We start from the raw sequence: 18,652 nt of genomic DNA on the forward strand, positions 1-18,652 counted from the left end.
TAAATCTGTCTGTGTGCGCCAAACCCACCTCTGGTGTTTATTTTCAAAAAGCTCTCTCTTGGTGCTGGTTTCTGGGAGCACCCTTTCCCCCCTCCCCCCCTATATATATATATTTTTTTTTTCTTCTTCTTTTTCTCTCTTTCTCTCTTCTCTCTCTCCTTCCTGTTTGCCTTCTCGTCTCCCTTTTGTGTGCCATCCTTCCCCGTGTCCTTCCCTTGTTTTGTCGGGGATGTTACATCTCTGCGCCCCCTCGCTTTCCTCCATCTTGTCCTATTTTGATTGGCCCCTGAGGCCCTCTATTTGGCCTATTGTTTATGCCTGGGCGGATGTATGCTGCCACGATTTCTGTTGCCCATATACGCATATATTGCCTTACTTTTGGTATGTCAATGTGGTATGCAATGTGTTATATTTCCTGCATTATTTTTGCCGCTGTACGTGCCCTGTGTTCGACAATGCTGGCCCACTGCGTTGGGCTTTATTTCTGCCTGTGCTCTGTGGACTTATGGACCCCTCTCCCCCTCCCCTTTTTTTCTTTTGTCTTCCCTTCCCACTTATCTCCTGTTCTGTTGTTCTGATAAAACAATAAACATATATTTACAAAAAAAAAAGCTCTCTCTTGGTTTCATCTGGCCATAGAACCCAATCCCATTTGAAATTCCAGTATGTCTGGCAAACTGAAGACAGTTGAGTTTGTTTTTGGATGAGTGTAAAGGTTTTTGTTCTTGAAACTCTTTCATACAACTTGTAGTGATGTTGGTGACATCGGATTGTAGTTTTGGAGACTTTCTGACCCCAAGATGAAACTGACTTCTGCAATTCTACACCTCTAATCCATGGAGATGTTTTTGCCACTTGAACCATCCTCTTCACAGTGCCTTTAGACAATATAGACACGTCAGGTTATCACATGCCGCACATCACAGCTATATTCCTTGATCTCACCCATTGTGATGAATGACTGAATTTGGCCAATGTGTTACCTAATATTCATACCCCTGTGAAACAGGAAGTCATAGCTGAACAATTTCCTATTTCTAGTCACTCAGTTGTACTAAAAATGTAAAATATAACTGGGAATATACTAAATATATATAGAAATATATTTTTTTCATATGGGTGCCAATCATAGGGGTGCGAATAATTGTGGCACGCATTTATTTAACTATTTTATTTTTTAGATAAATCTGTGTTGTGTTGGCATTTGTTTGATATCCATGAGAGCAGAGTATTTGTTGTGTATGTTTTAATAAAAGATCAAACTGATAAACAATAAAGGCAATTTATTTGCTCATATTTACCAAGGGTGCCAATATTTTAAACTCCAGCTGTGATACTCAGGCATCATCGTAGAATAAGAAGACATGAGACTGGTGTAAAAATATTTTTACATTTCTCATGTACGTCTATTTTAATTTATTAAGAAACATATTTTAATAAAATAATGTAGACTTTTGTACGTAGGTATTTTTGTAGACTGTAGAAACACCAATTAGCTAATTATTTCAAAGAATATTTGAAATGGTATTGTATAAACTGAGAACTGCACAATACATAAAAACTTTGCATACACTTGAAAGTTAATAAAGACTATAGGACTTAATATAAAAAAAGTAAAACAATAACAATTCAAATAAAAATGAATAATAATGTTACCATTATGATCATTGATATATACAACTGGTAAATTACAGACGTCCAACTTAGTATTTAAAATTTAGAAGAAGTAGGTTGGTCCTCTGCGCTCAATCACAGGTCATGTTTTATGACTGACCATGAGAACAGATGGCTGTTTTGATCAACCCCTTGTGCTTGAGTAGGCTGACAATGAAAGCTGGCTGCACCAAAAGACTAAAGCTCCTATCATGGAGAACTAGAGAGAGACAAAGTCAGATTGTGGAGTAAGATAGGTCCAGTAACAAAAGCACTGTATGGTGAATGGAGAAAATGTGGACGTTTGGAAAATACCAAAATGGTCCCTTCTGGGATTCGTGGATATTGAGGATTTTCCTGGTATTAGCTAATAGGTGCAGTTGTGTTAAACCAGCACTTTGTTTATAAGCTCCTTCAAGAACTATACAAAATTTGCCAACTTACTGCATTTAGCCGACTGTCTATGATCACTCTTGACCAGTCATTTTGATCATAAAATTGCATGGACCAAGGCTGTCTAGTGCACCTTTGCTCCTATCACTTTATCCAAAGTGGTTTGTGTTGTAACCATTGGTGTCAGATTTAATAAAATACTCATTATAAGCAATTGTGTCCACTGTTGTAGACTTCATGAATGTTCTGACCTCGTTTTTGGGGAGTACTTAGCTTCAAATTTTATTTCACGAAAGCATAAAGGTGTGTCTAATTGAGGCATCTCTAGTATCTCTAGGGACATGTCAATCGATTACATCTGGTTTCATACCCAATGTATGCTTCAGGATTCCCTGTCATCCAGGAAATTTGATAACCAAATGCCTTTTGCATGAAACCTTTGGATGGTAGGACATTTAGATAGCTGTGTTTTATGAGAACTAAGAAAGCCTCTCTAAAGCAGTTTACTTTTATTGATTAGTTCTGGAAGCCAGTAACCTCCATATTCGCCTGTTTTGAGCAATAGAGCAGAACACTCTGAAAATGGGATGACCATTGGAGATCCTGGTGTGTTTTTTTTTCAGTGTCCATTCTGACAGTATAGGTGTTTGTTTTTGTTTTGAAAAAAAGAAATTCAGACTATAAGCATTACTCCACAACCGCAACCTGGTATTCTGCATGCTGAATTTTTATGATGTTAGTCTCCATATAGGGGCTGCCCATGGTTTGCATATGGTTGTACTGTATAAAACATGGAATCTCATATCTCCCTAATAATTTTGGACAGGGATATACACATTATTTAGCGATGTTTGAAACATGGCCTTATCACAATAGCAACCAATATAATGATCCTGTTGGCTGGACTATTGCAGACCATGTTTCACACCTTGTAGCATAATCAAATATTTTCAGGCAATAGTCTGTCCCCTGAAATGCTCTCAATTTTAAAGGTGAATTATATTTCAAAAGCAACTTGTGTTTCTGCTTTAAACGCCATTAAATGTATTCACCATGGTGAATGGCAATGCAAAAAATTATACTCGTGAAATATGAATAATACTGAATATTATAATAATAAATTCTACAAAGTCCTAAAGAAATGATTTCTGATTTGGGGACTTTCCCTCCAAATTGGGGATACTTGAGTGACAGGAACGTTATAAACCTCCTTATGTTTTCTTCTCAATATCTAACACTTGGAGCACGCATGGGCGGGGGGGGACATGTTTAAGAATTAATTCTGGTCCAAAAATATGAAAAATTGTCTTATCACCATAGCAAACTATGGAATGATCCAGTCAGCAGGAACATGCCACTGGTTGCTATGGTGATAAGACCACATTCTGTACATAAGACCTTTAATTTCTAACGTGAATGTACGGATATGTGGAAAAATAATTGGTTTAGGGAATTTGGTTAATAGGCCTGTATTGATGCAGAGCTATTATTAAAACCTGCATTGCTCCATGCCTGAGGATTACCAGACACTGATGTGCCTGTTTGGCATGCATTGCATCTGTGAGATGCTCCTTGCTTCACAAAGAGAGAACATCTTTTGTTTCTTTTTTTTTTGTTAATATTGGGAAAAAAACCAAAACCCAACAAATTTCACTCGAATTCACCGCAGTAATATCCCTTGTTTGTTTCTAAATATCAATTCGTGTACTGCAGTGCTTGTATGCAAATGACTTCATATATCTGCACTGCTGCTACAATGTTTCCTCTCTTAGCTGGCAGTGTTCTTTCGGCATTAAGCGTGCTTTTTTTTTATTCAGTGTTTACTACGTAAAGGGTTAAACTGTGACAGCGGCGCAGGGGTTAATCCCGTTATCCTGTCTATAAATGCACCACCTGATTAGAATAAACCATTGATCATTGTAGGGAGAAATAGCGCTGATCTGACGCGCACACCTGGTAACAAGCAGCGATGCTTCTGCGATCAAGCAAATAATTACATTTATTTTTGAATAGCCTGCAAACCAGGTTTCATGGCGGGTATAACGACAACAAGGATACAAGCTCCGTTCGGCTTTTACAATGATGATCCATCCCTTGGGTCCACAGTGGAACAATCGGTAGCACCCACTGGGACAATATAGTGGGGGGGCGACTAGAACATAGCATTTAGAAGCTACTATGCCAAGGGGGATTTTTGTACCAAAAAAAAAGGATGGTGAAAACCATTATTTAAATTATTTATATTCTATAGGTACACCTTGCATCATCCAGACTTACATTAAACCCATTTCCTTAATGTATGGGGAGCTCCAGCTTATAATATATATAAATTATATATATAAATTACTTGATCCCCCGCCCCCAAAAATAGCAATAAAAGAACAACCATTAATACAGTTGGATATCCTATTTGCTATATGAAAAATACCGCATATATGCATTCCAAAATCTGTATTGTAGCAAGGCAATTATTTTCTATAGAACGTGTATGTATGTATGTGAGTATATATATATATAATATATATATATATATATAATGTTTATGTCTATATTATGTATAAATAGAATAGGGGAGCGGTGCAGCTATCTACAGTATATGGGGGGTTACTGTAATAGGCGTAGGTGATCACACCTCCCTGTGTGGAGGGCTGGGGGAGGGAACAGGCAGAGTCTTTGGCTTCTAGCATCAGTTACAGCAGGAGGAGGAGGACGGCAAGGAAGAAGGATAACCCGCAGAGCCAGGCACAGGTCTGACTCCGTGCTACCTGATCCCCCTGCACCCATTCATTAGCAACACGTCCCCTACCTATAACCTGTGCACAAGGTATCTCGGTAGAGCAGTGCAGGGCCCTCTTTACGACAAAGGGTTAATGGCATCCTATGGCAGCAGAAGGGGGGGTGCATGGGGTGATGGGGATCTTTGCATCGCGGAGGTGCGCTGTTTGGTGCCCCCCGTCCCCAATGTGTAGAGATCAGCCGGCATTTTGGCCTTTTAATTATTAAAGGCAAGATGTGAGAGGCAGGGTGGGGGTGGGGCGGTGATAATCCCTGGCTGTCAGGGAGGAGGATACGCTGGGTGAGAGAGAAGAGGGGACATCAGGGTGGTTTGGTGTACAAGGCTTTGCTCCGTTGGGAGGCTGACAAGGTGAATTGCTTCATTTGTACAAAGCAAGGTGGACTCCCTGTCCGAGGGTCTCCAGCTCGCTGCTGTCATGTGCAGAGTAGGGGGTGGGGGTCTGGCTGTCAAATGATGGCAGCTGCTGCCGAAGGAAGACAGAAGGGAGAGGAGGGGAGGGAGGCACGGGCTGCTCCGTGGTTTGCGGTAACTAGGATACCCGGGGATGCGGACGGTGTCATTGCCCTCCCGAGTACCGGTGGATGCTCGCACACACTGTACCGGGGGCTGGGGGACGGTCTGCGTGGAAGTAGGTGGTGGTGGGGCTGCGCGTTAATGTGAAGTCTCTTGTTTGTGGCAGAAGAGGACGAGAAGATGTCGGGCCAGACGCTGACAGATCGCATTGCAGCCGCACAGTACAGCGTCACCGGCTCGGCCGTGGCCAGGGCAGTATGCAAGGCGACCACTCATGAAGTGATGGGGCCCAAGAAGAAGCACTTGGACTGTAAGTATCAATATCAATGTATAATGCCCCCAGCCTATGTATAGCACCCATTTTGTATATTACCCCCAGCCTATGTATAGCACCCATTCTATTTAATACTCCCAGCCTTTGTACTGCACCAATTCTGTATAATACCCCCAGCCTATGTATAGCACCCATTCTGTATATTACCCCCAGCCTATGTATAGCACCCATTCTGTATAATACCCCCAGCCTATGTATAGCACCCATTCTGTATATTACCCCCAGCCTATGTATAGCACCCATTCTGTATATTACCCCCAGCCTATGTATAGCACCCATTCTGTATATTACCCTCAAGCCTATGTATAGCACCCCTTCTGTATATTACCCCCGAGCCTATGTATAGCACCCATTCTGTATATTACCCTCAAGCCTATGTATAGCACCCCTTCTGTATATTACCCCCGAGCCTATGTATAGCACCCATTCTGTATATTATCCCCAGCCTATGTATAGCACCCCTTCTGTATATTACCCCCGAGCCTATGTATAGCACCCATTCTGTATATTACCCCGAGCCTATGTATAGCACCCATTCTGTATATTACCCCCAGCCTATGTATAGCACCCATTCCATATAATATCCCCGGCCTTTGTATAGCACCCATTCTGTATAACACCCCCCAGCCTTTGTATAGCACCCATTCTGTATAAGACCCCCCAGCCTTTGTATAGCACCCATTCTGTGTAACACCCCCAGTCTATGTATAGCATCCATTCTGGCAGCCTTTGTACAGCACCTATTTTGTATAACAGTCAGTCGCTACCTTTGTCCAGCACCCATTCTGTATATCACCCCTGGCCTTTGTCCAGCACCCATTCTGTATATCACCCCTGGCCTTTGTCCAGCACCAATGCTCTATATCACCCCTGGCCTTTGTCCAGCACCCATTCTGTATGACACCCCTGGCCTTTGTCCAGCACCCATTCTGTATGACACCCCTGGCCTTTGTCCAGCACCCATTCTGTATGACACCCCTGGCCTTTGTCCAGCACCCATTCTGTATATCACCCCTGGCCTTTGTCCAGCACCCATTCTGTATATCACCCCTGGCCTTTGTCCAGCACCCATTCTGTATATCACCTCTGGCCTTTGTCCAGCACCAATGCTCTATATCACCCCTGGCCTTTGTCCAGCACCCATTCTGTATGACACCCCTGGCCTTTGTCCAGCACCCATTCTGTATGACACCCCTGGCCTTTGTCCAGCACCCATTCTGTATGACACCCCTGGCCTTTGTCCAGCACCCATTCTGTATGACACCCCTGGCCTTTGTCCAGCACCCATTCTGTATGACACCCCTGGCCTTTGTCCAGCACCCATTCTGTATGACACCCCTGGCCTTTGTCCAGCACCCATTCTGTATGACACCCCTGGCCTTTGTCCAGCACCCAGTTTGTATGAGACCCCTGGCCTTTGTCCAGCACCCATACTGTAACACTTACTGCCGACCGTAGTGGCTTTATTAGAATGTGGTACTTACACATAAATTAAGCGTCTTCCTTCTTTCTCTGTTGGAAAACCTGATGCGATGGAGATAACCCATCTAAATGGATTTATGGGTAGAATGAGCTTCTGTTTGGTTTCATGTGTCTGGGTTTTAAGAGGTTAATATTTATTGAGGTTTGGTGGTCTGATATGACTCCTATGAATAGGGCCTAGTTTCATGTATCATATTGTAGGATTGACTTTCGTATCACTAAGGAAGAATATGTGACACCCGTAAGTTTGGGTTGCATCATGAAAAGCTTAGCTTGTTTTATAGTAGTAGACTTAGTGACCTCATATTACAGATGGATTTTAAATCATGCTAGAATACAGATCACTTTCTTTCTGTCTCTCTCTCTATCTAATATATAATTTAATTTATGTCATAGATATAAATATAATTGTGTGCAATGGAAGGAGAAATTGTGAAAACCCATGCAGAATAAACTGATTAACTCTTTGTTGCTAGTACTGCCCCACAATCCATTACATCTGCTACCAAACAATCAATCATCATTTTGTTATCCCGTGCAGTGCATTGCAGGCTCTTCACCTGCAGTGGGATGAAGATAGAAATACTTACATCAATGAAATATATATTGTATTGTTCTCAACGTCCATCTTTATATCTGTCTTTGACCTTCCTTCACCCTCTGTTTCACTGCACTAATGCTGAGTGGAGAAAATGAAGGAGCTGTAATATATTCTTCCTTCTACTACCACACCCCTGGTTCATTTGTTATAGTGGTTAGTGCTATTCCCCGGTGTTGGCAAGGCTGAAGAAACATAGTTTTGATACCTACATACCATACGTTTGTTGTAAGTAAATGAATTGTTTTCCGTTTGGGGCAAAACCTGGTTATGCCACCCTTAGCAGCAGTAACTGCAAGAAAATCTTTCCTGTAGTTACTTATAGCGACATGCAGAACTGCTTTAACACAGTGACATTTGTGTGTTTTCCAGCAACTGCTTGTTTTCTGGAACTGCTAAAGCAATTGCTTGTTTCTGGTTTCATCTCAGTGGGGTGTAAAGCTGGACTTTGACTTGGCCATTCCAATACATCCATTCATCTTCTTCATCCACTCTGCAGTATAGTAGCTTGTATATTACACATCCTTGTCTTGCATCTTTGACACAGTTGTGCTTCAGCTGACAGATGAGTGGCCTGGCAATTATCCATGGTTCTTTCAATGATATCCCCTAACCATGACACCGCAGTCACCATTCTTGAGCACTGGTATTAGTTCTTAATGTAGAATGTGTTGCTTGCTTTTCAACAGACATAATAGGGCCTATGTCACCCAAAAGTTTCACTTTTTCTAGAAGAATATAATTTTAGAACCCATGAGGAGCAGCCAGGTGCTTTTATTAACCTTGCTGTCTAACTTTGTGCCAGTATTTGAAATTAAAGGTGTGACTAGGACCAAAGTGGTCTACTGGGTGAATGTAACTCCTGGTAAGAGGTTGTTGGTGACCAGTGTCAGACTGTGGATGGAAGTGTTTGGTGATGATTAACTTATGAAGGTACAGCTGGATGATTCCAGGTGAAGCAGACAACCAGAGGCAGGAAAGCTCTTCAGTTCAAATTAAAGATGCAGAGCTGACTGGTGGTGAGTCTGTTGGCCAAACACATCTCCTGCAAGCCAAGTAGAGGGAAAATAAGAAGATGCATATGGGGGATTCTGCAGAATCCATGCATTTTCAAAGGGGACCACATGGAAATTTAAAGAGACCAGTCAACTATCATATGCATTCAAATGCATACTGTGGCTGGAGTGTCCAGCTAAAGAGATTAATCCCTGAAATGCCACGTTTTATGCTGGGACTGCAGAGACCCTGCAGGTGGGACTGTATCTCTCAACTTTTCAGATGAGGTAGTGGAGGATTATAGACTTGGAGAACTCGGGTAGAATATATTGAACAATAGATTGTGACAGAAAGATAATGTACATATTCAGTGATCTTTTTAAATTTGTGGTCTGTCTGTATGCACTGTTGTGTTTGTGAAGCCTCGCAATGAGTTGAAAAGATATTTTGGGACACCAATCTCGGCAGAGTAAATGGTTTCACGGAAGATCTCCCCAACAGGCCCACTGAGAGTGATCGGGTGTCCTCTGATCCTCTCACTCTAGGCCCTTAAGGCCTAAACCAGTATGTCACCGACTAAAGGCGCAAAGCAAGATTACTTTCTTCCTGGGAAAATATATATTTTCATAATTTGGCTTATAATGACTTCTAAATCTTTAGTCCGGAATAAAGTATGTCAAGGTGACAGAGGCACTGTTACTCTTACTTTTTTTAGCTAATAAGTAAAACTACCGGTTTACTAACTCTGTCTATCGGAATATGATAACAATAATAAACAAAGGGATGGTGTGAAGTATTCTGGATTTGTTTGCCATATATTGTTAAACTTAGTCAATATGACTGCCTATCAATTTCTCTTTGACAAACCTTAAAAGTACAGACTGCCTTAGTGCAGACTTTGTTATAGTGCTTCATGTTTTTTATTTTTTATAATTACATTTCTCTTTGTGAATATTTACCACATTCAGTTTTTGACCATAATTACTGATGGAACAAGGCATGCGTTTTGTGCATCACACATATGGGACACTTCATCGTCTATGCCATGACTCAAACAAGAATGCTTGCTGTAATTATAAAGCCCCCACCAGCTTTTATTGAATCATGTTTTCACACACTAGTTTTTACATAAATACCACTAAAATAAATCTTATAAGAAGAATACAGTATTTGTGCAAAACCCTAAACTTTGAATCTTAATGAATTAAAAAAAGGCCTGAAAATAAGATGACCCTGTTGATCTCACTGTTATCACACTATCAATGTCACCCTACATCCTCCGCCTACTGCTTCCTAGTCCCTGTCTCCTTTTCCTCAGTTTCGTTTCTTTTCTTGCCTCTTCTTGTTCTTTCTTTGCCCGCTTCTCGGTCTCAGCTCCATTATCCAAGTACTTCCGCACTTCTTTTTCTCTGTGAATCTGTCTGCAATATTCTAGCCTCTTGGAGTACTTCCCCAAAATGGCGGAGCCACGTCATTTTTTTAATAGATATGTCTTTATGTGTTAATTAACCAAGTATCTGCAGTACCTTTTTTTCCTCTTTTAAGAACATCTATCTTGATTTTGATCTCTAGCTTAATATCTTAAATGAATCTTGCCGTGGGTACCAGTGAGGTTTATTCATCCAGCTGCACATCTCTCTTCTCCCTCATCTACTGTCAGGGCAGTTCACTCTAAACAAGTAATGAGCGCCAACTAAACATTGTGAATCTACTAATCCTGTATATTTCTGCTATGGTCCAGTGAGGAGTATGCCTTGAAATCTGAGTTTATAAGCATGTTAAACATTTCAGCTCTCTGATTTCATTATACATTGCGAAGAACCAAGTCCTGTGAGCTGCTAACATCTGAGTTTAATATCTGACATAATATATCTATGCATTTATTTTCTGTGATGATTTGTATTTTTATTTCATTGATAATAAGGCATATCTTATATACAATGTATTAGACATTCTTCTTTGTTGTACATTTCGGTATATAATAACGTATTTGCTCCATTATAAGACTACCCCCCAAAATGTGAAAATTTAATTTAGGAAAAAAAAGAGCCTAAATATTAGACTACCTTAAGAGAAAAATGTTACTAGTAAATATTAATTCACATGTAAACTATTTTTCATATTTAATAAAAACTATGATTGAGAAAAATTATTTTTTTGTTTCCTTACATCTACCCCCCAGATATGCCGTATACTCCCTTATATGCCACTCTGCCTCCCTGATATTCCTTTTAACCCCCTATATACCACTCTGCCTCCCTGATATTCCTTTTAACCCCCCTAAATGCCTGTCTGCCTCCAGAAACCACTTATACTCCCCCCATATGCCACTCTTACCCTCCCTGTGGTGGATCTGGATCTTAGTCTTGTAGTCACACCTCTATTTGAGGTCTGATTAGAAAACGTCCTCGAAAATAAGACGATGGTTATTTTTCAGAGCATTTGCTCTTTAAAAAACCTCGTCTTATAATCGGGCAAATACGGTAATTCAATTTATCATAATGTGTTGTGTTTAAATTTCTATTTACATAGTTACATAGGCTGAAAAAATCCATCAAGTTCAGCCTTTCCCATATCTGTTAATTTCTTGCCGTTGATCCAAAAGGAGGCAAAAAAACACAGTTTGGCTCTGTCCAATTTTGCAGCAACTAGGGAAAAAATCCCTTCTTGACCCCAGAATGGCAGTCAGATCTCTCCTTGGTTCAAGAAGCTGTTTCCCCATAATTTAAAAATTATATCCCTAAATATTATGTTTTTGCAAGTATTCATCCAGTTGTTGTTTAAATGTCTGTACAGACTCTGATAAAACTACCTCTGCAGGCAGAGAATTCCACATCCTTATTGTCCTTACTGTAAAAAAACCCTTTCCTCTGCTTTAGACTAAATCTCCTTTCTTCCAGTCTAAATGCATGACCACGTGTCCTATGCATAGTCCTGTTTATGAACAGATTTCCACACAATGGTTTGTATTGGCCCCGAATATATTTATATAACGTTATCATATCCCCTCTGAGGCGACGTTTTTCTAAACTAAACAGATTTAAATTAGTTAACCTTTCTTCATAACTATAGTGCTCCATTCCTTTTATTAATTTTGTAGCCTGCTTCTGTACCTTTTCCAGTGCAATAATATCCTTCTTTAGAATAGGTGTCCAAAATTGCACAGCATATTCAAGGTGTGGTCTTACCATTGGGCAAAATTATATTTTTATCCTGTGAATTGATGCCCCTGTTAATTTATGTTAATTTCTGACACATTGCCCTTTATACTTCTGCTGATGGTTTTAGTGTTTGTGTGTGTTAGAGTACTGCTATGTTTTCAATTACAGGGATATTTCTAGCTACTTGTTAGCACAAGTGTCTGTGCTTGCTTGGGCTTTGCAGCATTTTGATTTTTTTTTTTTTTTGTTTGACCCTGTTTGTCAGTGGTAGACTTATCAGCCTTATCTACTCTATCGTGTTTTGGGTCTGCAGGGCACCTACGAGTAAGTGTATCTTATCTAGGAAATGATTTAGCCGGTTGGATGTATCATCTGCACAGTAATGGTAGTATAGCTCTATACTTTAATGTTTTTTTTATTTCTTTTTGCAAATAAACATTGGATTTTATTTTAGATGTTGGATAATACAACTAATTAACTTACATTTTTTGAATACTGGTTCATGACCTGCACAGCTGCTCATCACATATTTTTTACTGCATACTCCACGGCACACTATGATTGCCTTTTAAATTAACATAACGATGACCTTAAGGGAACTGTTGTGTTCCTCTTCTGTTCATCATCTATACTGAATAGATGTTGCCTACCAAACTGGTAAAACAATCTGCTATCTGTAATTATCGTCCACTAGAGCATTTCATATATATATATATATATATATATATATATATATATATATATATATATATATATATAAACTATTCCCATTGAAATAGTGCTTCCCGTATCCTTCATAGGTAAGGCAAGGTTGGACATCTCCTGTACGCTACCTACATTTGTCCGTCGCTTGGTTATAAGAGGACCCTGATTTATAAAATGACCCCCAAACATTGGATCTTAATGGGAAAAAAAGGCCTAAATAAAACTGCTTGCTCCCATGCACGCTTGCACTCTGCGGCTCGCTACCATGCACACTTGCACCCTCCGAGGTACTCGTACTGTATGTACACTTACATACTCGGCAACATTTGCTTCCTGGGACAAGGGGGATACAGTGGGTGGGTCCACACACTTGCTTTCTAGGCTACAGATAGTACAGATACTGGGTAGTTTGGAGCTCATTCACCTTTACCCCCCCCAAAAAAACAACTTTAAGGTATCATTTACTTTTACATTGTTCCATGAATTGAAACCGGTTAATGTTACTCTTGGTAAAATTATTGTATTATGCTCTTATGTTCAGTGTATTGTGTGATTAAGGGAATGAATGAGTATCTGTGAATGAGTGAGTTAATGAGTATCTGAATAGGTGAATGTTTGTGAATTAGTTAAGTGAATGAATATGTGTGTGAAAGCATGGATGTGTAAGTGGGGGGATGTTTGAGGCTAGGATGCCACAGGGGGGATGTTTGGGGGCAAAGGTGGCATTCATTCACAAGGGGGTGTGCTGGCTGGGCATATCACATAAATCAATACTAAAGGGGGGGGGACTTGGTGATGGGATAAATATACAATGTGGGGCTAGCTGGGGTCAATAAACTAGGCTGTGGGGGCATTAGGGTGACCACATCGGCCATGTTTTCCAGGACACATATAACTTTTACATATTGCTGACTAGCTCAGATAAAATGCTGCCCTGCAGTATGGGGGATGCATTAGACTCATGGAAGGTACTAACTAGTCAGATATACATCCTCATACTACAGGGCAGCATTTTATTTGTGCTGTGGCATCAATACACAAGGGGGCAGCTGGGGCCATTACATAAATCAATACTAAAGCAAGGGGCATGCTGAGGGCATAAAGACACATAGTGCTGCCTGGGGGCAAAACACAAGGGGGCAAAAACAATGTCAATGAGGTCAATGACAAGGCAGTGTGGAAAATACTTTTTTTTTTATTGTTGTAGCTTAGCCTATCGGGATGTGGGTGTCGGTGTGGCAGAGCCTATCCTGGTGTGTGTTTGGGTGTCGGTGTGGCAGAGCTTGTCCTGGTGTGTGTGTGTTTGGGTGTCGGTGTGGCAGAGCTTGTCCTGGTGTGTGTGTGTGTGTTTTTGGGTGTTGGTGTGGCAGAGCCTGCCCTGGTGTGTGTGTTTGGTTATCTGGCACTTTACTTGCTGTAGGAATAAATTATTTAATTTTTACTTTATCCAGAGATAAAACGCCCCCCTGAATTTGTAGTCACAGTGAGAGGGAAAGTAAAGGTTTTGTGTTGTTTACTCTGTTTCAACCTGCTTATTTTATTAAAAAAGGATTAGTGGCAGTAAATTGTGGCTTTTGGCCTCCCGTGTATGATCACTTTTTTTTTTTTTTTTTTTGTGTACTGGTGTACTCCGAATCCCATCACATTACATCAATATGTTAGAAAGTTAGGAAAAGATGGGTATGGATGGTGGGCTGATTCAGTGGCGTGATGGGCCACTTGACTAGACTTGCCCCCCAGGCTTTAGGCTGCCAGCCCTCCCCTGTCTCCAGGACATGCTATGATGGTCCTCAGGATGATACAAGAGGTGTAAAAGCAACAATGCACATGGTTTAAAATAGTGTGTACGCCGACTGAAAATTGGCAGCAGAAAAAAATATTTAATAGAAATGTAGGCTTTTAGTACATTTAAGTTATCATATCTATGTATTTAAATTTTTGATGAGACTAAAAGAGTGTAATTTGAGTCTAAATTGGCTCTACTTGGTTATAAGCAGGCTGTCCTCTTTTTCTTGTCCTGTTAGACGTTCCTTGATCTTTCAGTGTTCTATGTGCGTAAAAAATAAATGAAGTAGACAAGTAAAACGTTTAATCTATACATGGATTGCTGTAAATGTTTTCTTAAATGATCATGTCTTCTAGACCTTATAATATCCATGTTCTCATACTCTATTGGCTATAGTTGCACTTACCCTTATCTTGTCTGTGATACTAGTTTGGACTTCTAACTTAGTATTTTACACCTGGTAGTGTATAAATAAATTATTAACCCTCAACAGAACAATATATTATGTGGCTAAGAACCTACAAAATATAAAAGTTTTTGTAACAGATCTCAGTACCTCAAATGGGTATATTCCTCCACTACCCCGCCCGCTGAACCTAATGCTTATTATTGGCCACGCTACCGCCTTCCCCTCAAGAAACATCAGCCAAAACTAGACGCTTGAGGGTAAAATCATGAACTCTGTTTAATGGGAAACACACTGGTGTTTAAAACAGTACAAGGGGGTAATTTACATACAATAGTAACAGCTAAACACATATGCTTCTCAATCAGGCCCACCTTTGCACATTGCTCAATATTTGCACAATCTGTACCAGGGGGAAGAAGTAGTCCCAACGGACACCTTGTACCCACCTCCTCAAAAACAGAACCTCTTCCAAGGCCAGGGCCCATAGTCTGTAGGGAGGAGGCTGGGCCTCAGGCCCTTTCAGGAGCCTAGGGCACAGAGACTTCTGTGATAGTTTCATAGTGCTGTTGAATTAGTGTTCAGAATATAAAGATTTTCCAGGTGGTCCAAAAGTTTCTTACCTTACTTCAACGTCCACTAATGAAGTAGAGCACCCTGTGTATATAGGCACACCATACTTGGGAACCAATGCTAGAATCTACTGATATGGCAGAATATTGTATATTTAGAACTAGTAAAGAACAGGAGTACTAGATGACTCAATTGTAAATCTAGTAGTGTTCTATTTTCGAATAGCAGGCTCATAAATGCAGAAGGTCTGGCACCCATCTTACAGTAATCATGGCTCAGTATCATTGTGTGGAACAGACATTGGCATGCAGCCTAATAGTGGCCCAGAAATACACTTTCTGCTTTAATTATCCGGCAGTTTGATTGGTAGATTGGTGGCAAACCGACTGGTCTCAAGCATAACTTTTTCCATTGTGTTTGTGGCCCCCGACGACCCAACAACATTTAACCTATAAATATTTCTCTAATTTCTCCGATTTCTGTTTGAATCGCTACACAAGCAAAATAATTGGTCCAATTCTGCCGAAATGGGGGGATGTATAAATGTAGTTAATTTAGACGAAAAACACATATTTGTGTTTTTTATTTGTGGCTTTTTCTCTTTTTGGGAGGCGTTTTACAAAAGAAATTAAATCTTTTTGCGCCAGCATTACAACTGAGTATAGATCTCCGCTCAGGAAGATCAGTTTTGTGCCGTGCCCGTAATATCATCTTGTTTGAAATATTGTAATCGGAGAATAGAGAATCCTATCCTGTTTCCTTAAGGGAACCCCCACAGACTAAAGCTATGGAGATAATGTTGAAATAGTCTACAGTTCAGTTCATCGTGTTTGCATGTATTAAATAAGGTGATGTGTAAGAATAGTAAAGGGAATTTGTATTGGTGCATGATGGAAAATTCATTTAAAATAGTAATAATTTATTGATCTATATAGCATCATCATATTAAGTATAAACAGAACATAACCAGCAGTACATAATTAGCTTGGATTTACAGAAACAAAAGTTGAGGAGAGCCCTGCTGAAACAAGCTTACAATGCCTCTCCAAGGACTTAAGCAATAAAGACACAGCTAGTGTTACAACAAAAGGCATTGTACTATATATGTATTAATGGGCAAGACGGAAAAGAGATCTGATTATTAATTTATAATAGATTATGCAAAAAGGTCGGAAAGGTAAACTGCTGCATCTTTTTTCCCCCCTTAAATATATAAATCCATTTTGACAAGCCCGGTCTACCCTAGGGCTATGCAACGCAAATGCCTAGTGGGCTACCAGACTTGTTCCCAGTTGTTGGCTGCTGGTAATCGCAAATCCTGTAGGCTAGTTTAATCCTGTCCTCATTTATGTAGCAAGTCCCAATTTTGTTTTAATTAACAAATAGTACAAATATGAACAAGTTATTGTCAAAATGGGAAAAAATTCCCACTATATAAATAGTCCTTAATATACTATTTCATTCTACTGCTTTAATATCCTCAACTGTGTTCTTTGATGGTACATGTAACCATTTTAAATCTGACAGCCATTTCCTGATTTATTTTCTTTAAATAGCTTTTTAATCCCTTTTTCATTAATAACATTTATTACCATGCAGGGTGTCCTTTGGCTCTTCTATTTATCAATGGCCAATGTGTCTTGCAATGCGATGTTTGACTGCTTTCATTACAACTGTAGGGGAATCAGATTTATAGCAGAGGTTGATAAATGCTGTCTATTCAATGTGTCGCTCTAGTGAAGCACTGAAGAAACAGATGGGCACTTGAAGAATAAAGGGTAACGCCTTCCTATTTCAGTCCGTGTAATTCAGTGACGGGCAATACTGTGCTCAGCTGCTCACGCCATCCAGTAGGGTGCTGGTTGAGCATTCTGTCGCTAGTGCTATACAGGAGGTATGTGGCTGAGTCAGCACTCAGTTACTAGTAAAGCATTCCCACAGAGGTTTTAGTACATAAGCCCATCTTTATGAAGTTATTGCTAAGCAATCATCTAAAGAATTTAAATGAGCTCAGAGACTCTGTGGGTCATTGCTTCAGACCATGTCTTGCCGTAGGCTTTGCAGAATATTTCTGTGCAGACTAATATATTTTTAGGCTTTGTTCTCTTACTATACTAAATTTGGTTGTTTGGAGGTTATTAATATAGTGATCTTGATGTCTACCCTGTATTATTAATGGGTTTAGCATGCTCTTTAATGTCCATTACACCCCCCACTATACAAGAATACATATTTAAAGTACTCTGTGAGTACTTTAATATGCATTGTTCCAAAAGTAATAAATACAAATTAAAGCTCTTGCATGACACAGAAGAAACAGCGCTGTCACTGGCAGGAAATCGTTCCTGTTGAAATCAGTGGGAGCACTTTCCAAAAATATTCACGGGGTCTGAATAGACTCCCACCTACAGTATTTGCTGAGCCAGTGCTGGAGGAGGTATATCACATGCAGGGAGAGGTGTTCAGCTGAACACATCTGCACAGAATAAAGCTGGGGAGAAGGGCAAGTGCATATGGAGAGAATCTGCAGGATCCTCTGTAACGCTTAAGCCATTAGTCTCCCCAGGCCAAATGGCCCATTGGTTGATGCTAGAGGAGCCCCGTGCCGGCCGCCAACAGAGTTGCTTGTATGGAGCTTTAACTCCAGAGGCCACAACCTTACCTGGGGAGGCTCCAGGAGTTAAAGGTGCGTACGGGCGACTCTATTGGTTGCCGGCAGGGGCCTCCTCTGGCATCAACCAATGAAGGGCAGCTGCTCTTCATTGGTGGATGCCAGGGAAGCTCCCTGCCTGGGACCAATAGAGTTGCTCGTATGGACCTTTAACTCCTGGAGCCTCCCCAGGTCAGGTTGTGTGCCTATACTTATATATTCAGTTCTCCTTTTTGCCATGTTTTGTTGTTTGGTCAAATTTGTCCACAAAGTTATATATAGAGAAGACATTTTGGTATAAAATTCTATTAATCCACAAGTGTCTACTGGTGAGTCACAAGTTAACATGCTCTTTTCTTATTTATCAGAGATTAATGTATGTTTTTTTTTCTTACATCCCAAAAATCGACAAAGTTCCTAGCATGTATCTGGAATGTACATTCATGAATGGTGTTCTTGTTGGGTAAAACATTACTCTCCATTCATAACTTACTTGCTGGTAAAATATTTGTTCTTCTGTTGCAGATACATTGCCACCTTCTGTGAATTCTAGGTACTTTAATGTTTGCATTTATTTTTCAGTTCTCAACTTTTGTAAAACTAAA

General features: G+C 40.2%; 1 protein-coding gene across 3 annotated transcripts in view; it reads left to right on the forward strand.

Annotated features, from left to right (window-relative positions):
* The first annotated feature begins 4,701 nt into the window (after positions 1-4,701).
* Positions 4,702-18,652, forward strand: part of SNAP91 (synaptosome associated protein 91) — a 50,984-nt gene continuing 37,033 nt past the window's right edge. The window contains exons 1-2 of one of the 3 annotated variants that reach the window (XM_053460080.1): positions 4,702-4,794; positions 5,523-5,666. In XM_053460080.1, coding sequence (XP_053316055.1) covers positions 5,537-5,666 — 130 coding nt within the window. In that variant the 5' untranslated portion in view covers positions 4,702-4,794; positions 5,523-5,536. Of the gene's footprint in view, positions 4,795-5,119; positions 5,192-5,522; positions 5,667-18,652 lie in introns of those variants that run through there. The other 2 variants (XM_053460078.1, XM_053460079.1) reach the window with 2 other exon arrangements.

The sequence above is a fragment of the Spea bombifrons genome, chromosome 3 (genome assembly GCF_027358695.1).
Source record: "Spea bombifrons isolate aSpeBom1 chromosome 3, aSpeBom1.2.pri, whole genome shotgun sequence".
In the NCBI taxonomy this organism is placed as follows: domain Eukaryota; kingdom Metazoa; phylum Chordata; class Amphibia; order Anura; family Pelobatidae; genus Spea; species Spea bombifrons.